This window comes from Artemia franciscana, chromosome 4, assembly GCF_032884065.1.
Source record: "Artemia franciscana chromosome 4, ASM3288406v1, whole genome shotgun sequence".
Classification (NCBI taxonomy): Eukaryota; Metazoa; Arthropoda; class Branchiopoda; order Anostraca; family Artemiidae; genus Artemia; species Artemia franciscana.
In genome coordinates this window covers 1,717,036-1,744,868 of record NC_088866.1, presented here as the reverse complement: position 1 = coordinate 1,744,868, position 27,833 = coordinate 1,717,036, and the positions used below count along the sequence as shown (strand labels likewise).

Here is a 27,833-nt window from a genome sequence, read left to right as displayed (position 1 = left end):
AGATCCGAAACTAAATACGTGATCAATATAGCGATCGCTGAAAGTTGGCAGGCGTGTCAGAGACCGGACCAAATAAAATTTGAAATTGTTGCTTCCCTGATTCGAACATCTGGGGGGGGGTGGAAGGACGGCTAATTCGGAAAAATTTGAAAAAAAGAGGTATTTTTTAACTAACGAACGGGTTATCGGATCTTAATGAAATCTGATATTTGGAAGGACTTCGTGTCTCAGAGCTCTTATTTTAGATCCCGACCGGATCTGGTGACATTGGGGGGGAGTTGGAGGGGGAAACTGGAAATATTTGAAAACGTTTAGAGTGGAGAGACCGGGATGAAACTTGGTGGGAAGAGTAAGAACAAGTCCTAGATACTTGATTAACATAACCGGACCGGATCTGCTCTCTTTGGGATTTGGGGGGGAGGGGGATTTTCAGTGCGTTTTTAGGTCGGAACCTAATTCTAGGTTCCGACCTCGTCACAAGTGCCATATGAGCTCTTTTTTTTTGTAGTCATAGAAAATGTTTGATAACATTAATCTTCATGACTAACACTCGTAAGAATACCAGAATTTGGATTGGAGTAAGAGCGGGTAAATCTGATCAGATAATTTGTAGGATGCCAGTTTTTGTAATCGATATTCTAAATTTTATGATATGGATTGAAGCTGGAAAATACATAAGGTTGTTATGTAAAATAAAAATTTTATTCGATTTGTGTGCCGTCCTTTTGTATGGCCTTGTGCCACATGCTGTACTACAGTATGCCACAATTTATTCTTTGGAACAAACAAGTTCTAGATTGCTGATGGAACTGCCTTTCGTTATATAGTCGGTGGAATGCCAGCTTTTGCAACGGATTGACGAGGGGGGTGAACCCCACCATTTACGTAATAAATTCTGTTAGTTTTTAGTTATAATGTTGCTCCTTACTTTCAGTTGAAAAAAACCTTTTTTTTTTATTAACTTTTGTATTAGATCGAACACGCCCTAAACCTTTTCGGATAAAGCCAAGATAATACAAATCTATATGCTGGAAATTTAAATACTGGAAACTAGCCTTGATTTAAAAAAAGAAAAATTTAATTTTTTTTTAAATTTTGAGTTTTATTGTCCAGATTGCTGCTGAAAAACCTTAGTGGCTGGTTCATAAAATAGATAATGCCCATAAGCCCTGTTTAATTTAATTTCTTGGCGTCTTAATGCCGATATCTTTTATTCTGGAAAAAATAAAAAGATATAAAAAGATGTAATTATATAAAAAGGTATAAAAAGAGGAAAAAAATAATAAAAAGACAAAATTTATTTTATATTCTGGAAAAAAAATACCGTCTGAGGAAGTTCATGTTCTTTAAATACCAAGTTCTTTGAGCTTTTCAACTGTTTGGCCATTCATTGTCGAAACCTATATTATATTCTGGTTGGGGGGACGACGTAAAAGGAAGCTGCTGTTATTTAAATCTCATTTTTTTTCAGCCGTTTTGCCGCTCAATGTAAAAGCCTAAATTATACTATGAAGAAAAAATGACGTATTAAGTAGCTCCTGTTATTTAAACCTCAAACTCTTTGGCAATGTCGTATCCAGGAAGGGGACTAGGGGGTGAACCCACCCCCTGAAATGTTTTCCGACTCTAAAAACATAACAAAAATGAATATAAGCAAATTTCATGATTCGTTTTGGAAGTTTTTGTTAACCCCCCCCCCCCCCCAAAAAAAAAAATCCTTACTTATCCCCGTGAACAATTCTTTTTATAACCTCAGTCCTAAAAAAAATCCTGGGTACAACCTTGCTCTTGTTTTTTTTTTTTTTTTTTTTTTTTTTTTTTTTTTTTTTTTTTTTTTTTTTTTTTTTTTTTTTTTTTTTTTTTTTTTTTTTTTTTTTTTTTTTAGCTGTTTGACAAAATGACATATAAGGAAGCTGCTGTTATTTAAATCTCAAATTCTTTGACTTTTTTGTCTATATTATATTCTGGGTCAAAAGCTGTACAAGGGTTTTAGGGAAAAATAATTGGACGTCTGAGAGCAGGACAGCTCTTGGATTCAAATTGAATACTAGTAATTTCGTGTTATTCTTAATGGAAAAAATTACAAGATTTGATTTGTTATTTGGAAGGGTTATTTTTAAACCTTCCGAACTGTAAGAATTAAATTTTCTTATATTTCGTTTTCTTTTCCTTTTCATCTTTTCTTTTTTTTAAATGATATTTTTTTTCTAATTTAGACTAGTAAAGTGGACACAAGAAATTCTAGAAATCAAAGTTTATGTAGGCTTATGGTTATATATGTTGTTGTTGTAGTTGAAAAAACTATAGAGTTTTTAACGGAAAAAATGGTGTTTGATATCAGGTTGGCGCTCATACACAATCTAGATCAAAATCAAACATGATGAGCAAATTGAAAAGGATTGATTACTACAAATTAAGGTACAGGGAAATTTTGCTGCCTGACAGCAATTTTGGTTTGCTTATCAGTTTCTTTGCACAAGAGAAAGTCGCTACGGGTAGTGTGTAAGGAAGGGCCGCATATACGGGTTTTACTATGGGTGGGTAGAACATGACGTTGAACAATCAATATAACTATAACAAAATTCCAGAGATTATCCAATTGACACTTAACTGTTCTATACTGATATTATTGAAATATTTTTACTCCTTGGACTACCTTACCTTAGGTCTATTTATGCCTGAAAAACTCGATCCTCTTTGATTTATTTCTAAGTTTTCACGACCTTCGAGAAACACATTTTAGGTTTATGTATACCTGAAAAAAAAGCAATTTTCTAACATTGGCTGTTTCAAAATTATGTAGTTTTTAGGGCAGCTCCTTATTTTTGTCAGTGTTGCTATGTTCAACCGTAAAAAAAAAAGCAAAACTAGTTATAATTATATTCACAATTGTATTATAGTTACAATTATATAATTTTGACAACGCTTTTTATCCGCACACTTTAAAAGTAAAAAATCTATTGGTTCCGAAGGCAACTTTGTTTTGAAAGGGGAGCTACACGTTAGGTGCCACGTGTTTTTGTCCACGTGTTATCTTTTCTAAAATTAGCACCTGTAATACCGAAACTCTGTAACTGCATATCGATATCTTTTTTCATTAAAAATTTAATTCTTTCATAATTTCTAAAGTTAGAAACTATTTTATGGCGGCATAACTTTTTTTTAGCTTTCCAGATATAAAAAAAAATATTTCACCTGGTGTTGGGCGGGGGGGGGGGGGGGGGTAAAAATGTATATATATGTATGCATATGTATGTGCTTGTGTAAGTTCCCACTTAATCAGGCCATAAAATCAAATTTTATTTTCGCTGTGTTTGGTACATCAAGAAATTTTGTGAGGATTTAGAGCAAAAAATAATGTCACCATTTAACATCAGGATGGTGCTGAAGCTCAATTGGAATAGCAGCAGTATAGCACTGTCTTTTTACCCCTAGAAAGTTGCTGCGGATAAGGTCACAGATACGGGTTCTGCTACGGGTGGGGTGTAAAATGATGATTTACTAACAGTCTGTATAGTTGTTACTGAATTTTATTGACTATATAACTAAGGTCTGTGAAGCGTTCAAAACTGAACCATATAACCCTTTCAATTATTTGTGTCCTATTCAAGACAATATTTCAAATTATTTTTAATCCGACTTGGTCTTAGTGTTGTGGTGGCTCTGTCGTCGCTCTGGTATGGAGCGATTATTATTCGCCAAAATTAAAAAAAAAACTAATGAATTAATGTTTAATGGTTCATTTTTAAAATTGGTCTTAAAATTTTTGATTTAATTTTGGCAATGATTCAAAACTATTTACAAAAAAATTTCACCTTTAAAATTTCGATCTATAAATTAGAATTTATTTTTTACTGTAACGGTGTTTTGGCGAAAACTAACACAGATGTTTGGCCCAGCATGGCTCTAAAATTAGGAGAGAATAGGCAAATTTTAGGATAGAATAGGCTTAATTTTTTCTGGAAATGTATGTTTTTGTAACACATTGCCTTGGAATACTTTCTCTTAAAAAATTCGTTTTTTTCAAAGAAAATTTCATTTGGAGCCTTTTCTTTATAATTTCTTTGCAAAAAGTTTGCCCGGGTTCGTGCTAAAATCAAGCTAGAATATGACTAACCAAAATCAAGTTAGAATTTTCTCTGGGAATGTATATCTTAGTAACACATGCCCTAGGAATATTGCCCTAAAAAGATCATTTTTTTTTTCAAAAAAAGATTGTTTGGTGTCTATACCTTTATAATTTCTTTGATAAATGTTTTTAGGTATAGTTTGGTTGAGATTGCAAGACAAGAGCGTGCAGAAAAGATAGCGAAAATAGAAGAAGAGAACGAATCATTAAAAGCCAGAATTAAACTTATGGAAGAAGGAAAAAACGAGGATCTTACACAATTAGTGGGACAGCGGGTTAAGTCCGCTTCAACAAAGGAAATTGAAGGTTTGTTATTTTCGTTTTATTCTTTTATTTGATCTTTCTTTTGTTTCATTCTTTTGTTCAATCATCATATTCTCTGTATGAGTGTGTTCACAGTAATGAACATTAAGTAAAGAGCAACTCCCACCTCTATTAAAATAGCAGCAACAGGTAAAGCTATCGGAGCACCATGGCTTGAAAATACCAAGGACATCAACTTTGTTTTTGCATCATAGACCCGTTTTAGGTCCAATCATGGCTGCAAATAGAAAACCATGCCTTCAAAGTATCAAGGACATCAAATAGAAATTTGTTTTGCACCATAGACCCGTCTTAAGTCCAATCATGGCTGCAAATGACTTTAAACAGTTTGAATGATGAAGTTACTAAGGACATCAAATAAGAAATTCTGTTACACCGTAGACCCATCTTTGTTCTAATCATATTTGAAAAACAAAGGTTTCTGATTCGTTTGGTTGTTTCAAAATTATGAAGCTTCTAGGGCAGTTTCGTCAGTGTTGCCACCTGTAACCATGAAAGTGAAAAAGCTTGATCGATTAGCTATATTCGACCATGCCTTTCGTTCGCGAAAATTCGAATATTACCAATTTATTAATTCACAAAATAGTAGCCTCTCCCTAAGCTCTGTGGTGCTATATATATTTGGCTGATTTTTCACCCACGTTTTATATATTATTATTATGACTATTATGTTTATGACTATATAATGACTATAGTCAATATGTGTCTATGACTATAGTCATATATGACTATATAGTATTATGACAAATTCTAAGATATACTACACATCACGCTCATGGTTGTTTCAAAATTATGACGTTTCTAGGGCAGTTTCGTCAGTGTTGCCACCTGTAAACATGAAGGTGAAAAAGCTTGACCAATTAGCTATATTCGACCATGCCTTTCGTTTGTGAAAATTCTAATATTACCAATTTATTAATTCATAAGATAGTAGCCTCTCCCTAAGCTCTGTGGTGCTATATATATTTGGCTGATTTTTCACCCACGTTTTATATATTATTATTATGACTATTATGTTTATGACTATATAATGACTATAGTCAATATGTGTCTATGACTATAGTCATATATGACTATATGACTATATAGTATTATGACAAATTCTAAGATATACTACACATCACGCTCATGGTTGTTTCAAAATTATGACGTTTCTTGGGCAGTTTCGTCAGTGTTGCCACCTGTAACCATGAAAGTGAAGAAGCTTGACCAATTAGCTATATTAGACAATGCCTTTCGTTCGTGAAAATTCGAATATTACCAATTTATTAATTCATAAGATAGTAGCCTCTCCCTAAGCTCTGTGGTGCTATATATATTTGGCTGATTTTTCACCCACGTTTTATATATTATTATTATGACTATTATGTTTATGACTATATAATGACTATAGTCAATATGTGTCTATGACTATAGTCATATATGACTATATGACTATATAGTATTATGACTAATTCTAAAATATACTACACATCACGCTCATGGTCGTTTTAAAATTATGAAGTTTTTAGGGCAGTTTCGTCAGTGTTGTCACCTGTAACCATGAAAGTGAAAATGCTTGACCAATTAGTTATAGTCGACCATGCCTTTCGTTCGTGAAAATTCGAATGTTACCAATTTATCTATTCCCAAAATAGTAGCCTCTCCTTAAGCTATATGGTGCTATATATATTTGGCTGATTTTTTACCCACGTTTTATATATTATTATTATGACTATTATGTTTATGACTATATAATGACTATAGTCAATATGTGTCTATGACTATAGTCATGTATGACTATATGACTATATAGTATTATGACTAATTCTGAAATATACTACACATCACGCTCATGGTCGTTTTAAAATTATGAAGTCTCTAGGGCAGTTTCGTCAGTGTTGTCACCTGTAACCATGAAAGTGAAAATGCTTGACCAATTAGTTATAGTCGACCATGCCTTTCGTTCGTGAAAATTCGGATGTTACCAATTTATCGATTCCCAAAATAGTAGCCTCTCCTTAAGCTATATGGTGCTATATATATTTGGCTGATTTTTTACCCACGTTTTATATATTATTATTATGACTATTATGTTTATGACTATATAATGACTATAGTCAATATGTGTCTATGACTATAGTCATGTATGACTATATGACTATATAGTATTATGACTAATTCTGAAATATACTACACATCACGCTCATGGTCGTTTTAAAATTATGAAGTCTCTAGGGCAGTTTCGTCAGTGTTGTCACCTGTAACCATGAAAGTGAAAATGCTTGACCAATTAGTTATAGTCGACCATGCCTTTCGTTCGTGAAAATTCGAATGTTACCAATTTATCGATTCCCAAAATAGTAGCCTCTCCTTAAGCTATATGTTGCTATATATATTTGGCTGATTTTTTACCCACGTTTTTTATATTATTATTATGACTATTATGTTTATGACTGTATATTGACTATAGTCAATATGTGTCTATGACTAGTCATATATTGTGACTAATTCTAAGATATACTACACATCACGCTCATGGTTTATTTCATGCATCTGGTATCATTTCTTGATCAAGTTTATTTCCTGGTTTACGACAATTAGGATTCCTAGCTGGCCTGCATAGCTAGCAGGCATTAGCTTATTCCAACTTTTTGGGGAAGATTTCAAAATGATTGTCAGTATTTTCTGTTTCATTATTATGTTGAAAGTTTTAAGTTTTAACTGTTTAAAATTTTATTGGCTTAAGGTTTCATATATCCATTCATCTTAATCTCTTTTTTTCTCTGATTGACAGATTATATAACTTTGTTTCTGCCCCTTTCAGATTTTAATATCGCTCTTTACTCTTCTCTTGGCAACCTTTTTTTTTTATTTCCGTTTCATTATTTTTCAATTCGTATATTTTTATAACATATATACATTGGTATGTTTTATTGGTATATAATTTTTGGATGACTTTTAGTGCTTGTTTCACCTTTTCTGCTCAATCTCTAAAATGATGGATCGTGATTTTTTCATGAGGGGGGATATAATATAAAAAATTTATTTGTTAACTTGAATAAGAGAGAGGTGCACAGAAATTCAACGACATTTAAGATTTTCTTGGGAGGGTGGTGGTAAGGGTCTGCGGGTCCAACGCAAAATTTGAATATTTGGTCAAAAACTTTTTTAAAATTAGTATTTGATTGTCTTTATGGCACTTGGTATTAACCAAGTGATATATAGCAATCGCAAATTCTGTCGGTCTGTCTGTCGGTCCCGGTTTTGCTACTTTAGGCACTTCTAGGTAAGCTAGGACGATGAAATTTGGCAGGCGTATCAAGGACTGGACAAGGTTAAATTAGAAATAGTCGTTTTCCCGAGTTGACCATCTGGGGGGGGGAGTGGGGGGCCGGTTAATTTGGAAAAAAATAGAAAAAATTAAGTATTTTTAACTTACGAACGGTTGATCAGATCGGAATGAAACTTGATGTTTGGAAGGATATCGTGTCTCAGAGCTGTTATTTTAAATCCAATATGGATCTGGTGACGTTGGGGGGGGGGGAGTTGGGAGGGGGAAACTTAAAATCTTGGAAAACACTTAGAGTGGAGGGACTAGGATGAAACTTGGTGGGAAAAATAAGCACTAGTCCTAGATACATGATTGACATAACCGGAAGGGATCCGCTCTTTTTGGGGTACTTGGGGGAGGGGGGTAATTCTGAAAAATTAGAAAAAATGAGGTATTTCTAACTTACGAACGGGTGATCGGATCTCAGCGAAATTTGATATTTAGAAGGATATCGTGTCTCAGAGTTCTTATTTTAAATCCCGACCGGATCTGGTGACATTGGGGGGGGGGAATGGGAGGGGGAAACCTAAAATCTTGGAAAACACTTAGAGTGGAGGGATCGGGATGAAACTTGGTGGGGAAAATAGGCACAAGTCCTAGATACATGATTGACATAATCGGGACGGATCCGCTCTCTTTGCGGTAGTTGGGGGGGGGGGGGTATATCTGAAAAATTAGAAAAAATGAGGTTTTTTAACTTACGAACGGGTGATCGGATCTCAATGATATTTGATAGTTAGAAGGATATCGTGTCTCAAAGCTCTTATTTTAAATCCCGACCGGACCTGGTGACATTGGGGGGAGTTTGGGGTGGCGGAACCTAAAATCATGGAAAATGCTTAGATTGGAGGGATCGGGATGAAAATTGGTGGGAAAAATAAGCAGAAGTCTTAGATACGTGATTTACAGAATTGGAAAGGATCCGCTCTATTGGGGGGGGGGTTAATTCTGAAAAATTAGAAAAAATGACGTATTTTTAACTTACGAAGGAGTGATCGCATCTTCATGAAACTTCATATTTGGAAGGACCTCGTAAATCAGATCTCTTATTTTAAATCTCACCGGATCTAGCGTCATTGGGGGGGGGGGGGCAAATCTTAGAAAATACTTAAAGTGGAGACATCGGGATGAAACTGGATGGGAAGAATAAAACCTGTCTAAGATACGTGACTGACATAACCGGACTGGATCTGCTCTCTTTGGTGGAGTTGGGGGGGGGGGGTTAATTTTGAAAATTGAGGTATTTGTAACTTACGAAAGGGTGACCAGATCCTAATGAAATTTAATATTTAGAAGGATCTTGTGCTTTAAAGCTCTAATTTTAAATTCTGACCAGATCCTGTGACATTGGGGGGAGTTAGAGGGGGAAACCGGAATTCTTGGAAAACGTGGAAATCCTGGTAGATTTATCTTGCGAATAGGTGATCGGATCTTAATGAAATTTGATACTTAGAAGAAATTCATGTCTCAGAGCTCGTATTTCAAATCCCGACCAGATCTTTTGACATCGGGGGGAGTTGGAGGGGTAAATCTTGGAAAACACTTGGAGTGGAGGAATCGGGATGAAGCTTGGTGGATAGAATAAGCAAATGTCCTTGATACGTGATTGACGTAACCGTACTGGATTCGCTCTCTTTTGGGGAGTTGGGGGGAAAGGTTCTGTGATTTGGCGAGTTTGGTGCTTCTGGACGTGCTAGGACGATGAAAATTAGTAGGCGTGTCAGGGAGCTGCACAAATTGACTTTATAAAGTTGTTTTCCCGGATTCAACCATCTGGGGGGCTAAAGGGAGAGGAGAAATTAGAAAAAATTAGGTATTTATAACTTACGAGTAGGTGATCGGATCTTAATGAATTTTGATATTTAGAAGGACATCGTGACTCAGAGCTCTTATTTTAAATCCTGACCGGCATTAAGCGTCTGATTTTCCTTTTAAATCAATCTATTCATTCTTAGAATTTTGTTATAGCTCACACCATATGAGCTCTAGGCTCTTAGCTCTTCTTGCCTCGTCACAAGTGTCATATGATCTCTTAGCTCTTGTTTAATTGACGTAGTTTGTATTGTATTAATTTTTGGGTTAATTTTAGAGATTTTTCACCTTTTATGTTTAAGTATTGAAATGTTGGATTGTGATTGTATTGTAGAATTCTACCTATTATGGTTTATATTTGGACTGTAGAAGAATATTCAGCCTTGTTGTTTTGGTGATATATTCCCTCCCTCCCTCCCCCTCTCTCTCTCTCTTTCTCTCTCTCTCTCTCTCTCTCTCTCTCTCTCTCACTCTCTATCTCTCTCTCTCTATCTATCTATCTATCTATCTATCTATCTATCTAACTGGTTCGGGGATCTTCGGCTTTTGAGACTGTAAGGCATTTAACTGCTTAAGCCAAATTCAGTAGTAGTTTAAAATTTCTTTGCGTAAGGCTACTTGATGCTAGCTATGTGCCCGCCAAATTTCGAACAAAACTGGGTTCCTTCGTAGGGAAGGTATGTAATGGTTGAAATATTTTTGTGCCTCTGAAAATCCATATAAAATAGTTGAAAATAATAGAAATAAATCAAATGAGGGGCAATACCTCAACCTTTGTCCTATAACGTTGATGGTGAGGTGGAATAAGGTTTGAAGGACTGAGCCCCATTGTATGCATCCAATAAAACGGACCGGGGATTGTTACATGTTTTCAATTTAAAAAGAGATTACCTGCCCACCTTTCTGCCAAAAGCTAGTAATTATGGCCAAGTGAAGCTCATCGTTGAATGGAATCAGAACTTGCCTAGTTTTTAAACAATGATTACATAAAAAAAAAACTAGTTTTTCTAACTGAAAGTAAGGAGCGACATTAAAACTTAAAACGAACAGAAACTACTCCGTATATGAAATGGGTTGTCCCCTCCGCAATCCCTTGCTCTTTACGCTAAAGTTTGACTCTTTGCCACAATTCTACTTTTTAAAACAATTAAAAGCTTTAGCGTAAAGAGCGAGGGATTGAGGAGGGGACAACCCATTTCATATACGGAGTAGTTGCTGTTCGTTTTAAGTTTTAATGTCGCTCCTTACTTTCAGTTGGAAAAACTAGTTTTTTTTATGTATTTTCTGAACGTTTTTGAATTAATGCATGTTTGATTTTGGCTCTCCACACATAAATTATTAAAACGAAATTTTAATTTTAATTCCTTTTTTGGCTAAATGGCTTTCTCTTAGTTCTGATCAGACGATTTTGAGAAATAAGGAATGGAGAAGGAGGCCTAGTTGCCATGCAATTTTTCGGTTACACAAAAAGGCAACTATAAATTTTAATTTTTAACAAATTTTTTTATTAGTAAAAAATATACGTAACTTAAGAATTAATTTACGTAACAAACTTTTATATTCTTAAATTTTTATTCTGTATATGAGGGGGTTTGTACCCTCGTTAATACCTCGCTCTTTACACTAAATCGTAAGTTTTGTGCCGATTCTTTAAGAATGACCCCTGAATCAGAAAGGCCGTAGAATAAATAGTTGAAAATACTAAAAATACTATAGCATAAAGAGCGAGGTATTTATCTCCTCCTAAATACCTCGCTCTTTATGCTAAAGTATTTTTAGAACCCCTCATATGCGTAATAATCTCTGTTCCTTTTAAGTTTCAATGCTACTCCTTGCTTTCAATTGAAAAAGCTTTTCCATGTTTATTTTTTCATTTTTTTTTTATAGTTATTTTAGAAAATCCTGCGCCCTTTTCATTGAATTTCTGTTCCCCCATGACATATTTCTCCAGGGAAAGATCCTCCCACATAGCCCCCTCTCCTCAACCCCACCCCCAAAACCCAAAAAAAATCCCCTGAAAACGACTGTACACTTCCCAATAACCATTGTTATATGTAAACACTGGTCGAAGTTTGTAACTTGCAGCCCCTCCCCCAGGGACTGTGGGGGAGTAAGTCATTCCCAAAGACATAGTTATTATGGTTTTTGACTATGCGGAACAAAATGGCTATCTCAAAATTTTGATCTGTTGACTTTGGAGAAAAATGAGCGTGGGAGGGGGCCTAGGTGCCCTCCAATTTTTTTGGTCACTTAAAAAGGGCACTAGAACTTTTCATTTCCGTTATAATGAGCCCTCTTGCAACATTCTAGGACCACTTGGTCGATACGATGACCCCTGGGGGAAAAAACAAACAAAAAAAACAAACAAATAAACACGCACCCGTGATTTGTCTTCTGGCAAAAAATACGAAATTCCACATTTTTGTAGAAAGGAGCTTGAAAATTTTGCTATAGGGTTCTCTGATACGCTGAATGTGATGGTGTGATTTTCGTTAAGATTGTGTGACTTTTAGGGGGTGTTTCCTCCTATTTTCTAAAAGAAGACAAATTTTCTCAGGCTCGTAACTTTTGATGACAAAGACCAAATTTAATGAAACTTATATATTTAAAATCAGCATGAAAATCTGATTCTTTTGATGTATATTTTAGCATCAAAATTCTATTATTTAGAGTTTCGTTTACTATTGAGCCGGGTCGCTCCTTACTTCGTTACCACGAACAGTTTGAAAGAAAATAATTCGGTATTTCGGGGCTTCTGACATTATTACTCCTTTGCGGAAGTTAGGCTCAAAATTGGAAAAGGATTATATTTTTTCTGTGGGCCCCTTCCACCTCTTAGTTCGTTTATTTTCCCGTTAGTTTTCACCTGTTTTCGCTTTATACTTGTGTTATCTCTTTGCAGTTCTTTCGTTAGTTGAGTTATGGTCGTGGTATATATGTTTTATCGCTCGTATAGTTGTGTTATTTTCAAATTATACTCCATAATAGAGAGGCTCCGAACACCCAGCATTGTATATTAAGCTCTGAATTTGACGTTTTTTTCTAACATGACCAGATTCGTCCTGCGCCCTTTTCATTGAATTTTTCTTCCCCCATGACATATCTCTCCAAGGAAACATCCTCCCACATAGCCCCCTCCCCTCAACCCTACCCCCAAAACCAAAAAAATCCCCCTGAAAACGTCTGTACACTTCCCAATAACTATTATTATATGTAAACACTGGTTGAAGTTTGTAACTTGCAGCCCCTCCCCCAGGGACTGTGGGGGAGTAAGTCATCCCCAAAGACATAGTTATCATGGTTTTCTACTATCCTGAACAAAATGGCTATCTCAAAATTTTGATCCGTTGACTTTGGGGAAAAAATGAGCGTGGGAGGGGGCCTAGATGCCCTCCAATTTTTGTGGTCACTTAAAAAGGGCACTAGAACTTTTCATTTCTGTTAGAATGAGCCCTCTTGCGACATTCTAGGACCACTTGGTTGATATGATGACCCCTGGGGAAAAGAAAAAAAATAAACACGCACCCGTGATTTGTCTTCTGGCAAAAAATACAAAATTCCACATTTTTGTAGATAGGAGCTTGAAAGTTCTACAGTAGGGTTCTCTGATACGCTGAATCTAATGGTGTCATTTTCGTTAAGATCCTACGACTTTTAGGGGGTGTTTCCTCCTATTTTCCTAAATAAGGCAAATTTTCTCAGGCTCGTAACTTTTGATAGGTAAGACTAAACTTGATGAACGTTATATATTTAAAATCAGCATTAAAATACGATTCTTTTGATATAGCTATTGATATCAAAATTAAATTTTTTAGAGTTTTGGTTACTATTGAGCCGGATCGCTCCTTGCTACAGTTCGTTACCACGAACTGTTTGATTCTGGTTTAAACAAGATTATTTGTATATATTTGAATCTGGATATTACTTCTGTATCTGTGTATCTGCTGTGTCTTACACAAGCTCCTCAGATAATGCTACGACCACGATAATTCAAGGTTTGCTTTGTCTGCATCTGCATCAGCATCAGCAATTGTCATATATATGCATCTGCAGAGCACTTTCAGATATTAATCAGACAAATACTATGACAGCTTTAATCCAAAAGTTGGTATATTGTATAAGATTAGTTCTATTGGAACTCTTCCTTATACCTTAGTTCTTCCAGAGGCACACAGTGCGTCAGTTAGTATCCTCCCTTCTTCATGTGGGCCGTTGTATATATTTCCTCTCGCTAAGGGATGAGACGGGTTTGAAGGGCTCTTCTGTCACGTTCGAACGCGAATTCTATAGGAAAGAAGAGGGATATTTTGTGCTGGAAAAGGTAGAAACTTCTTAAACAGTCTCAAAGCAGATCGGACAAAACGATTGAACGTATCTTGTTTAGTGGGTGCTGGTTGTCCTTGTAGGAGTAACTATACAATGATTTGGGACTTCTATATTGCAGTATTTTTTTTAAACTCATAATTTCTTTAATACAAACTTTGGTGAAAACTTTCATTGATTTTTGGGCGTCTGCATTGTAAAATTAGGCTCAGTTTTGTGATTAGCTCACAAAACCTTTAACCTTTTAAGCTAACTTAGGGTGAAATCAAACACCATTTTTGATATATGTACTTAGTGTGTTTTGATTTAGGACAGGCATACTAATCTTGTTCATTTTCAATTTGACTAATAGTTGTCATTAAGGACCACTTTTAATAAACTTTGAATTAACATGATTTGAAGAAGATATCTATATTTGCTAAGTTGGGAATAGGCGGATGTTGGAGGTGGCGTGGGCCTCCTAAAACATGTTGTCTTTTGGCCAATTTTTGACCTTAAAACTTTTAATTTGTAATCGTTTTGTGGCTTTGGAGCTGAAAAACTCCTTTTGGAAGTGAAGCAAAAGCTCGCTATGCACAAAGCGCCGAATCTCTGAAGCCCTAATATCTGTTCTTCTCTGCGGATATGGAACATAGTCTCCGAAAGCAGCGGAAGGGTGGAACTTCAACATATTCCAGGTAAATGTTTAGTTTCGTCACAAGCTGTCTGAAGTGCGTATTACTACATATAGCAAGATTCTGATGATTGCATATTGTTTCTTTGTCATTATTAGAAGTGCATCCATTTTTTAGCTTTCTAAAATCCCCCTCCAACGAGACTAAAAATGCGTGAAGTGGGCTTGCTTACGTGTAACATTACCTATAGAGCGATGCGTATTAGTCCATGAGCCCCGCGGGCAGCAGGGGTGAGGCCTGTATTCTATATTTATTCAACAAAGAGTGATAAAAAAAACCTCAAACGAGTTTTATTAAATAAATATAGAATACAAGACCTCGCCCCGCTGCCCGCGGGGCTCATAGACTAATACACTTCGCTCTATAGGTAATGTTACCTGTAAGCAAGTTCACTTTGCGCATTTTTAGTTTACCCCATGTAGGAGGAGGGTCAACCAGAAATGGATGCGCTCCTAGAATTAACATTTCTAAGTGCTCTAAACTGGAAACTATGCTGCTTCGCAGCATAGTTTCCAGTTTAGAGCACTTGTGACGAAACTAAACATTTATCATATTCCATCACAAATAACTACGATATATGCTGGGCATTCGCCTTTCAGACAGAGTTTTGAACACGAAGTCAGAACGAGTTTTTGGGGATCACCAACTTTTCTCTGATGTTGTCAAAATGAGGCGTCTGAGATAGTTTGACCGCACCATAAGGAGGTCAGAAGAGTACATAAGCAAAATATGCCTTCTATTACCAGTATGGAAGAAGAAATCAGAAGGATAGATGAAAATATGGCTCGCGACAGTCAAGTCCGACCTTGAGCCTATTGGGGGCTTTCTAAAATTTGGGCAACGTTGATATTGTCACTGGCTTGAGATCATGGAGCCTGCCACCCTCGAGCAACATTTCTGGAAAGAAGTATGCTGCCGTCTTCTTCGCGCCACGGTCAGCCTGGCTGTGGCTTGAATGCGCAATAAGTACAGGCAAGAAAGATCTAGCTCTTTCCCAAATGTCAATGATCATCTGTCTTATATTATTATCCCAGCGCTAAAAAAAAAATTATTCATTGTACAATCTACCTTTTACCAACACAACACTTTTTAAGTCAATACTGTTACGTCGTGTTAAAAAATTAATAATCAAAGCTTGTGAAAATGAAGGAAACTACTAGGAAAGTCTAAAAATCTCGAGATCTTGGGAGCCTTATCTGACGCCCTCTTGACTCGTGCCTGAATGTGACTTTAAGTTGTTAAATAAATAAAGTTTTGTCTTTTGATGGCAATAAATTTCTGGATAAAACTAAACATAAGGACTTAAAAACATAAACATAAAAACTAAACATTTAAGGATAAAACTAAACATAAAAACTAAACACAGGAGCGTAGCTCCATAAAAATGGAGCTACGCTCCTGCTGAATGGGGCGAAGAGTTGTCATAAGGAAGTATTTAAAGGAAATCGGAACTTCTTCGGAGGGAGTAAAGATTGAAGCTTTCAATGCATTGAGGTTGGGCGGAGTTTGCGTAGTTGTATTCATCTTGGATGACTTGGTGATGCGATGAGTTGTTTATTGTAGCAGCAGTAATAGTACTAGACATAAGACTTGTTTCCAATTGTCTGTCACAATCGACAAGAGCCGAATTCTCTTCATAACAAAAAAAAAACTATTTTAAAATCTAGGGCAATAACTAAATTAAGTAAAATGTAACATAAACAAAACTACTACTAATAATAATAACTCACTGCAGCACCAAGCCACCTGAGGCCAGCATAGCTGCGCACGCTCCTACTTCAACTTAATCTATTCAAGACATCTCTCTTTACACCCCCTTCCGGGAAGTTCCCATTTCCTTCAAATCTTTATTCATAACATACTCCCAACCCGGACAAAGACGACCTGCTTTCCGTGTAGTCCCAGACGGTTGGTCAAAAAGGACAATCTTCGGCAATCTGTCATTCTTCATCCGCAGAACGTCGCCTAGCCATCTCAACCTTTCTGTCATTATTGCCCTAGAAAGCGGGATTGAACCACATTTTTCGTACCATCTACTGTTTCAAATACGGTCAGTCATCCGGGTACCCAGACCAGTTTGTAGTTAATTTCTCTGGAAAATATCTAGCAAATTTTTGTCCGCTTTTCGGAGCGCCCATGCTTCAGAGCCATACTTGACTATTGTCATCACTGTAACTTTTTAACTGTGAAAAATACCCTGAGTCTTAGCTATTCTACTTTTATCATCTTCACTGCTCGCACCGTCTTTACTAATAATACTACCAAGGTAAGTGAAGCTGCCCACCGGATCAATCTTGCATCTTCTATCTTCACTTATTTCTAGTCTTAGTGAAGTAGTTTTCCTAACAATAATTTTCAAACCTATTCCAGCAACCTGAACCTGCAAAATCTCTAAAAATTCATTCATTTTGCTCACACTTTCATCTAATATGCTTGAATCATCAGCATAATCTAAGTCCAGGAGCGTTTTTCCTCCCCATTCAATTCTGTGGTCTCCAAATGCCTTTTCTGTGCTCCTTAAGACGAAGTCCATCAAAATGATCCATATAAAGAGGTATAGAACACAACCCTGCTTAACTCCTGATTTAATACAAAACCAATTGCTAACCTCATTTCCTGCCTTAACCGCAGCAGTATTATCAAACAGTTCGTGGTAACGAACTGTACTAAGGAGCGACCTGGCTCAATAGTAACCAAAACACTAAAAAACAGGATTTCGATACTAATAGATACATCAAAAGAATTGGATTTTTATGCTGATTTCAAATATATAAATTTTAAATATATAAGTTTCTTCAAATTTAGTTTTACTGATCAAAAGTTACGAAAATTTGCCTTACTTTGGAAAATAAGGGGAACCTCCCTTGAACGTTATAGTATCTTATCGAAAATCACACCATCACATTCAGCGTGTCAGAGAACCCCAATGTTGAAGTTTCGAGTGCCTATCTACAGAAATATGGAATTCTGTGCTTTTGGCCAGAAGACCAATCACGGGTGCGTGTTTATTTGTTTCTTTGTTGTTTTTTTTCAGGGGTGATCGTATCGACCCAGTGGTCCTATAATGATGTGAAATGGCTCATTCTAACGGAAATTGAAAGTTCTAGTGCCCTTTTTGCGTGACCAAAAAAATTGGAGGGCACATAGGCCCCCTCCCACGCTCATTTTCCCCCCAAAGTCACCGAATCAAAATTTTGAAATAGCTGGTTTGTTCTGCATAGTCGAAAAACTTAATAAATATGTCTTTGGGATGAATTAATCCCCAAGAGTCTCCGGGGGAGGGATTGCAAGTCACAAACTTTGACCATTGTTTACATATAGAAATGGTCATTGGGAAGTGTACAGACTTTTTCAGGGGGATTTGTCTGGCTGGGGGAGGGGGTCAAGAGGAGGGGGTACGAGGGATAATCATTTCACGGAAAATCTATCATAGGGAGAAGAGAAATTCCTTGAAGGGGGTGCAGGATTTTCTAGCATTCTTTAAAAAGAAACAATGAAAAAAAAAATATGAAAAAGTTTTTCAGTTGAATGTAGGAACAAGCATTAAAGCTTAAAACGAACAGAACGTATTACGCATATGAGGAGTTTCATCTCCTCCTAAATACCTCGCTCTGTACGCTAAAGTATTTTTTGTAATTTCAGCTATTTATTCTACGACTTTTGTGATTCAGGGGTCATTCTTAAAAAATTGACATAAAATTTAAGCTTTAATGTAAAGAGCGAGGTATTGACGAGGGGGCAAACCTTCTCATATTCATAATAAAAATATACGAATATAGAAGCTGGTTTTTTGTGTTTTTTTTTTCAATCAATCAATATTTAATTCAAATTAAAAATATACTAAAACAATATTATGCCCCAACAGAGAGCAGAGCTCATAAGGCTGGGGCAGCACAAATGCATAAAAAAAACGCAATGTCTCGTCATACTAATAATTCCAAAAAGAGAGAGAAATTAAAAAACCTACAAGGTAGGAGATCGTAGAGGAGCCCACCCCAGCGCAAGAACACCACAGCAAAATACATACTAAAATCTATTATTAATCAATCCCGACATCTAGGCAATAGTTCTTATACTGTTGTTCAATCAAGGATTTCCTAAAATCATTAGGTACTTTCCCTTTTTGAAAAAATCATATTCATAATCTTGAGTAGCTTATTTCTACCATCAGAGCCACCATATTTAAGAAACTCATTTATCACACTATCAGCACCAGGAGCCTTATTGTTTTTTAATCCTTTTAGTACTGTCGCTAATTCTTCCTCACATAACAATCTTCCTTCACATCCAAGGTATCACAAACTTTTTCATTTTCATTTATATCTATTCCTGCAACTGTATATCGGTTTAGCACATTCTCAAAATGTTCCACCCACCTTTCTTTAACTCTATCCTTATAACTAATTGTGGCCCAATTCCTATCTTTAACTGGGACTAGTCCAGATTGACTAATCCCCCTCAATTTCTTAACACGTCTGTATAATATTTTACTATTATGCCGTCTAGCAATCTTCCAGATCCTCAGCAATTCTATCCATGGCCTCCACTTCACATCTCCTTAGTTCATATTTTAATGCTTTCTCTACTTTCTTTATGTTTCTTTAACATTTTCGCTTTTCACCTGAAAGATATCAAGGAGGTCTTTTTTCGGGGGGGGGGGGAGTAAGTTGGTCAAACTTCCAAAAACAAATAAATAAAACGAAAATAATTAAAAGACGAATAATTATCAACTTTAGGCGTTTTGTAAAAGGCGGTTTTAAACCCCCTCCTCCTACCCACGCACTTATCTGGTCATTAAATGTTGTCTTCAGTTGTCTTCAGTTTAGTGTTCAATCCAATATTTTTTTTTGTCCCTTCAATTTTACTTTTATATTTGCATAATATCAAATATCGATTTCCTTCTAAAGGTATGCAGATTTTAATATTGAATGCCATTTACCCCATATGTTAGCATAAGTGTTTTATTATCGAAATTGGATCTTTGATTGAAATCGTGGAATCTCGGTCTGGATTCAAATTTTGGGACTTTGTCTTATGAACAAATATTTGCATTAGATTTATAGCCCAATTGTCTCGACTGCCGATTTTATAAGCAGCATCAAAAACAAATAAATTACTGAACGGAGAAAGGGAACTTATATTTTGCTGAAAAAATAAAATGTCTCAACCGTCTTGGAGGATATTGCAGGACAAATCTACATATCAAACTTACTATTTACCAAATCAGTAAATTCACAAATGCTTATTAATTTTTCATATGGTAAATAATCGTATCTCAGGCACAGCCACTCTCTAGATACGAATGAGACGCACTTGGGATAGCAGCTCAATTTAGTTTACGGCATGATTGGTAAAAATGAAACAACTGCATTTTGAATGGTACGATTTACAGTGATATTGCTCGAGATGGGTACCGATGGGATGGGTACGAGATAGATGGGTAATTATTTGTCAATTATTGTAATATTCAAAGCTGGTTTAATTTATTTAAAGCATTAGGAATTCGTTAAAATTTGTTAATTTCATATATGGTCCGCGTTCTGAGCATGAATGCGACCACTCGTGACAGCAGATCTAAGATTTTTTTTTCGGCTGTTTTGGAAAAATGACGCAATTGTGTTTTTGGCAATGCTACGATTTACTGCGGTATAGTTTGAAATTGGCTCTAAATTATTTGTCAATTAGTGTTAAATTAGAAAAATTTTCAGTTTGTTTAAAGTGTTAGGAATTACTAAACGCTTGTTAATTTCATATATGGTAAATCCCTCGCATAATTATGCTCTGGGTACAAATGCAACCACTTGGGACAGCGGATCGGGATTTTTTTTTTTTTTCGGCAGTTTTGGTAAAAAAAAAACGCAATTTTGTTATCAGTAATGGTACGATTTACTGTGAATAGTTTGAAATTCTTACTAAATTATTTGTTAATTATTGATAAATTAAAAAAAAATGTTTTAATCTGCTGAACACTGCATAATGTTTTAAAGACCGCAAAATTTGAGGTCTAAAGCGTGTTTTGTCACATTTCACCCATCCTCAATAGTCGGAATAGAAGTGGCAGCAAGCTAACTCTGGCATACAACAATGCACTGGTGGATCCAGGGGGACCCCGGACCCCCGCAATATTTTTTCTGGTGCCCTCTTTTCCTGATTTTTCTCTTTTTTTCTTTTTTTTAAGAATAAATTTGTCAATTTTGTCAATGATTGGGACCTTTGTCACATTGCCCCTCCCCCAAGATTTCTCTCATTGACGCCCTTGTCACATTGAAGCTCCCCCAAGATTTTTCTCTAAATCTGCCCCTGCAACAATACATATCCTGATTTTACATTGAGCTAAAGGTAGGCTAAAGAGACCTGAGCATAAAATTTAAATCAAGTTTGCAAAGCAAAAGATACACTTTGTTTCATGTTGATATTTGTGATAAAAACATAAAAATGGAAGCAACGCGAGGTATCGAGGTGATTTAGTTGTGCGGCAACCCTGGTAGTAAAAGCTGAGTATTTAGCTGGATTTTTTAGGATTCCTGGCAGGATTTGAGTAACTTAAACTAGCTGAAATCACTCTAGGATCGGAAATGGGAAGGAAAGATTGAACGGGCCTGGGCATATCTACCAATCCAGATGCTATGGTAGATAGTGCTGCTGTTTTAAGCAACTTTGGCAAGAAATTAAAACACATTAGAATTAAGATCATGTATCTTCACGCGATTGTGCATGCAGTTCAGAGTTTAAAAAGGTTTTTTATTGCGGAAAAACAGAAAAGGCATTTTTCAATGACAATATCCAAAAAATATATCTGTCAAAATCTTGGAGGGGGTCAAAAAATCCTGGAGCCACAGACCCCCTCCAATTAACGCCCCTGCTATTTATCTACAATCATTAGTATAATTCCTAAGTCCACCTTTCTAACTGCTGATAAAAATACTAAATAATTGTTGAGGGTTATTTGCTCCCGGGTACACTCTTGAAGTGCAAGTTTTTGGTACCTCGTTTTTGCGCAAGTTTTTGGTACCCGGGTACCTCGCAGATTTTAAAGAATAGATCTTCTCTACCTGAAACTAGTAACACTAGAGATTAGTATAACAAGTTTTCTCAGTTTTCAAAAATTGATGCTATAAATCTAGGCTTGCATAGGCAAACGAAGGTTCTCCGCACGAGCATTTTTGATAAATAGAACAGTGGGTCACAAGTTCCAGCAGTAGGGTTTCTTTCTTGGAACTGATATGTTTAAAATATCATTTCTTTTTAAACTAGTGAAAATAATTTTTCTTTCAGAAAGGACATTCTGAAAAATAAATAAATGAAATTTCTTTGTTTTTGTTTCTCATCAATATTCGGTACACAATGTCAATTTAAAAAATAAAGCCATCATCAATAAAGTTAGTGGTTAGCCCTGGGCCGTACCGTAACATTTGGGGGCTGAGATGTGATTTTGAGGTTGTGATAATCAAATTTAGAAAGGGCATTGAAAAGCGGATTGAATTGTGTATTTATCTTTTACCTTGTGAATAAATCAACTCTCTGAAATTTACCGTCACTAAATGAGATGTTTTGGTAGAAGATGCCCTAATTTTAGGCTCTATGATACACCTAGTCCCGTTTTCATGCACAGCGTCTAAATTGTGTTTTAAGTGGTATCAACAGAATACGTTTTCATGTTCCCCACGTTCAACCCAGCAACAGCATTTTCACCTTACAGGTGTCAGGTGTGTTGGACGCAGTTCTTCAGATTAGAGCAAGCCACATTAGCACGGTTGAACACGGTCAAACAGTTCGTGGTAACGAACTTGGAGCGACCCGGCTCAATAGTAACCAAAACTCTAAAAAATGGAATTTTGATACCAATAGCTACATCAAAAGAATCGCATTTTAATGCTGATTTTAAATATATAAGTTTCATCAAGTTTAGTCTTACCCATCAAAAGTGCCTAACCTGAGAAAATTTGCCTTATTTTAGAAAACAGGGGGAGACACCCCTTAAAGGTCATAGAATCTTAACGAAAATCACACCATCAGATTCAGCGTATCAGAGAATCATACTGTAGAAGTTTCAAGCTCCTATCTACAAAGATGTGGAATTTTGTATTTTTTACCAGAAGGCAGATCACGGATGCGTGTTTATTTGTTTGTTTGCTTGTTTTTTTTTTTTTTTTCTAGGACCTAGTTGTCCTAGAATGTTGCGAGAGGGCTAATTCTAACGGAAATGAAAAGTTCTAGCGCCCTTTTTAAGTGACCTAAAAATTGGAGGGCACCTAGGCCCCCTCCCACGCTAATTATTTTCCCAAATTCAACGGGTCAAAATTCTGAGATAACCATTTTATTCAGCGTAGTCAAAAAACCTTATAACTATGTCTTTGGGAACGACTTACTCTCCCACAGTCCTCGTGGGAGGGGCTACAAGTTACAAACTTTGACCAGTGCTTACATATAGTAATGGTTATTGGGAAGTGTACAGGCGTTTTCAGGAGGATTTTTTGGTTGGGGGAAGGGTTGAGAAGAGGGGGATATGCTGAGGGACTTTCCATCGAGGAATTTGTCATGGGGGAAGACAATTTCCATGGAGGGAGCGCAGGATTTACTAGCATTACTTAAAAAAAAACAATGAAACAATGAATACGAAAAAGTTTTTTCAGCTGGAAGTAAGGAGCAGCATTAAAACTTAAAACGAACAAAAATTTTTACCCATATGAGGGGCTCACCTCCTCCTAATACCTCCCTCTTTATGCTAAAGTATTTTTAGTAATTTCAACTATTTATTCTACGACTTTTGTGATTCAGGGGTCATTCTTAGTGAATTGGGACAAAACTTAAGCTTTAGTGTAAAGAGCGAGGTACTGACGAGGGGGCGAACCCCCTCATATATGTAATAAAAACATGAAAACACGAAAGTTCTTTACGTAAGCTAATTTATAAGTTACGTATATCTTTTACTAATAAAAAGATTCGTAAAAAATTTAAAGTTCTAGTTGCCTTTTTAATTAACCGAGAATCGGAGGGCAACTAGGCTTTCTCCCCCGTTTTTTTTTTTCTCTCAAAATCATTTGATCAAAATTATGAGAAAGCCATTTAGCCAAAAAAAATATGCAAATATTGTTTTAATATTCCTCTGCGGAGAGCCAAAATCAAAACATGCATTGATTCAAAAACGTTCAGAAATTAAATAAAAAAAAAATCAAGTTTTTTTAACTGAAAGCAAGGAGCGACATTAAAACTTAAGACGAACAGAAATTACTTCGTATATGAACGGGTTGCTTCCTCATCAACGCCCCGCTCTTTACGCTAAAGTTTTTTTTACTGTTTTAAAAAGAAGAGTTGAGAGAAAGAGTCAAACTTCAGCGTAAAGAACGGGGCATTTATGAGGAAGCAGCCCCGTTCATATACGAAGTAATTTCTGTTCGTTTTAAGTTTTAATGTCGCTCCTTACTTTCAGTTAAAAAAAACTTGTTTTTTTTATTTAATCTCTAAAAGACCCGAGCCCGAGTACTCAAAACGATAATCTGCACAACCCGTGTCTAGCTCCGTCTTGGATGTGGCCGTGTGGCCTGAAAACAGGCTCTTGTTTCCTAAGATTTTGAAAATATTATATCCAGGGATTGACAGAGGGGGGAGGCAGAGAAACTTAATTAATCTTCGATTTGTCATAGTTAATTTTTCAAACATTTAATGAACTCTAAGTATAGAGTAACCTCTGACAATTATGATGGAATCTCTAATAAAAGGAATTTGTTAATAACTTTGTTAAGTTATTAATAATTTGTAAGAATTAAGTTAATAATAATTTGTTAAGAACTCGAAATATAGAGTAACCTCTGTCAATACTGACGGAACCTCTAATAAAAGGAATTGGTTAATAACTTAAAAAGACATAAAAAGAATTCATAAAAAGAATAAAACATAAAAAGAATTTGCATGTATGATGATTCTAAATATGTAAAACTCATCAAGTATAAAGGTAATTGTCAAGTTATTTGCATGAGTAATTTCGCATAATTCAAGAAAACCATTTCTTTTAATGTGGTTCTCCAGGTCAATAGTTGCTTGTTTTTTAAATGAAAAGAATAGTTATTTGTTTTTAGATACGATGCGCAAATATGACAATTACAAAGTAAACCAACTATTGTTCACTAAGGTTGCCAAGTGGCGGTTTTTTACGTCAAAATGACAGACTCCCATGTGCCGGGACATAATGATGTAAAAGGGTAAAAAGACCCATTTTAGAAATTTGGGACATGAAAGGCCAAAAAAGGACCCATTTTGTAAATAAAGAAACCTTTTACAACTGGATATATGTTTTGAAAAAAAAAGTGTCACAACCAAAGTAATGTTTTTTTTTCTTCTTTTTTGCATCTCGGTTTTGCCAGAGATGTCACAAGAAAATGATTATCTCCAGTGTAAGGGAATTACATATTTGTATGAGTTTCCTTGCTTTCACACTAAATCATTTTGTATGAGTTTTTTATATAGATCTTTTAGTTTTCATTATATTTGATGTTAACAAGCCGCCTTGAAAGAGGTTTACAAAGCGTCTTTTGGTCAATAACAAAACTAGCAAAAGATAATCTCCAGTGTTTGAGGTTTAAAGATGGACATATTTTAGCTAAAAATGACATATTTTTGGAGACTCAGTGGACACATTCATGGACCAAAAAGTTAGCAACCCTGTTGTTCATTTATAAGAATTGATTTTATTTGATTTAAAAGTTTGAGTTAAGGTCATATTCCCTGTCCGAAATTTGGTATGACATTTTCCTGCAGTCCTAGGATTTTAATGTTCCAGTGCAAGAACTTCCCTTAAATATTTTTTTACGTCCTCCTCCCTGGGGACGACCTGCTTTTTATTTGGCCCTTGATGGTTTGCTGATAAGGACGGTCTTTGGCAATCTGTCATCCATCATCCAACCTTTTTCTCATTATAGCATAGAAAGCGGGATAGAACCAGATTTTTCTTACAACTCACTGTTTGAGGTACGGCCAGTCAGACGGGTACCTGAAACAATTCGTTGACAAATTCTCTTGAAAAAAAAATCTAAAAAAGCCTTCTCCATCTTTCGGAGCGCCCACGCTTGAGAACCATACTTGATCACTGTAGCTTCCACTATTTTAAGCTTGGTTAACAGACTTGTCTTAAAGTTCATGTACGAACGTCAATTTTCGGGGGATTTCGGAGAACATAATGTTTTGGGGTAAATTTGGAAAACCCAGGGATAGTGGAAACACTGTCAATAAACTATGTTGTGAATAGTTTTGCTTTTCTCTTTCATTAACATTTATGTTAGTTATTTTTTTTATTAAATTATAAATTTATGTGTATATTTTTGGTATGATCTTTTTCTTTAATCCAAGAGTTTTAATTTTACACTATCAACGTCAGACGACCATTTTGCTATCGCGCTATAGCTGATATTCAGGTGTATCCATCTACCCAATGAAATTTTGAAGTTTGTTTTAATTTTTCGAATTTCAGAATACGCTGAAAACTACGTCAGAAACATGCAAAGACAAGATTTGGTAAAATTCTTGTTAATTGACTTCTTGTTATCTCGGAAAGGGTTTAGGCTAGGAAAAATGAAACTTTCAGGGATGGGTCTACAGGCTAAAGTATGTCCTGGATGGGTCCATAAAGTATATATATATATATATATATATATATATATATATATATATATATATATATATAAGATACATGGGGTTTTCTGATTTTTTTAGAGACCGTGGTTCCAATGGCATAGGCGGGAATTGTTAAAAACTTTGTAATCTGTTTTTTTAACCTTCCATTTTATTTTTGTGTCTGATCAGTTTTATTATCTTCATAAATTATAACATTAAATTCCATTATGTCTGTAAGATTAGGATACATCCTTAAATTGAATGAATTATTCTTAGGAACATTTTACCTGAGTTGACTCAAAGGTATCAATCATTTAGTACATCAAAAAATAATAATAATGAGATTGCATTTCTTTATTTTGTTTTCTTTTTCTCTTTCTTTCTTCTCCTCTCTTTTAAGCTATTGATTTAGTTTGATGAAAATGCATTTATTTAATTTCTTGTTTCTTCATTTCTTTTGATACCCCCGCTGTGTTTCCCTGCCATCGGGGCAGGAGGCTCTCTATGTTTTAGTGTTTATATTTTTTTTTTGTATTTTTTGTTTAATTATAAATTGAATTGGAATGAAAATGAATAATAAAAGATATGTATAAAGTAAGAGAAAGTTTAACCCCAAAAACTCTCCATGTGAATAATAGGTTATAAGGAAGGCTAAAGTTATCCAAAGACTTACATTGGCTGAGAGGCTATGCAGGGGGGAAGGTCAAAATCCTAAATTTTGTTCGTATCCTTTTGCACTTCTTATTCAAGTTATCTTATAGATTTATTCACTACCCCCCCCACCAAAAAAAAAAAAAAATTCCCGCATGCGCACCTGTATTGGATGCTTTGTGAGCTGTAATGATACCTATATTGATGTAATATATATTTCTATGGATTTTAGCTTTAAAGGCTCAACTAGAGTCGTCCAATCGTGTCCAAGAAAGACTGAAAGAAGCATTTCGTACGACCTCATCAAATTTCCGGGAAACCATACGACAAGTTTTCGGCTATAAGATTGACTCCATTCCGCCCAAATATTATATGAGGTCTATTTACAGCGCTTCTGAAAACGATCGTCTGCTGTTTGTGGTGAGTTTTTTTTTATGTCAAGCGGAGATTCTATTAGGAGGTTGACTGCTGAGGCTAGATACGCACACAGGATAATATTTCGGGAAAAGGGAAAATACTTCAAAAGTAGGTGTAAATCCGGAAAAAGAATTTGATGGTAAAGCAACCCTGGAGCAGCAACCCTGAGCACAACTCACTCTGATTACCTGAAGGAGGATATACATGAACTAAAGAGAGTGAAAAATATCAAGATGAAGAAAACAAACGGGAATACGGCCAGTAGAAGGAAAACACATACTGAAACGACGTGGATATTTCACGAGGCGTCTTCAACGCTAAGAAAAAAAGATAAAATCTAAAATAACCTAAAATTAAACAAATATAAAAAAATACAATATCTACACATAAAATTGTTGCTACCGTTATTGAGCAGAACAGAAGCGAAACAAAGTTACTTCAATGAAAACACTGACGAGACTGGATGAAAATAAAAGAAAATGAATATGAAATAAAATAAAAGAAAATAAAATAAAATAAAATGAATATGAAATATAATATGAAGGAAAACACAAACTGAAACGACGTGGATATTTCACCAGGC

At 35.5% G+C, this 27,833-nt stretch overlaps 1 protein-coding gene across 1 annotated transcript in view; it reads left to right on the top strand.

Annotated features, from left to right (window-relative positions):
* Positions 1-27,833, top strand: part of LOC136025842 (mitotic spindle assembly checkpoint protein MAD1-like) — a 116,080-nt gene that overhangs the window by 62,574 nt on the left and 25,673 nt on the right. Inside the window, exons 10-11 of the mRNA XM_065701857.1 lie at positions 4,263-4,435; positions 27,066-27,253. Coding sequence (XP_065557929.1) covers positions 4,263-4,435; positions 27,066-27,253 — 361 coding nt within the window. The remainder of the gene's footprint in view (positions 1-4,262; positions 4,436-27,065; positions 27,254-27,833) is intronic.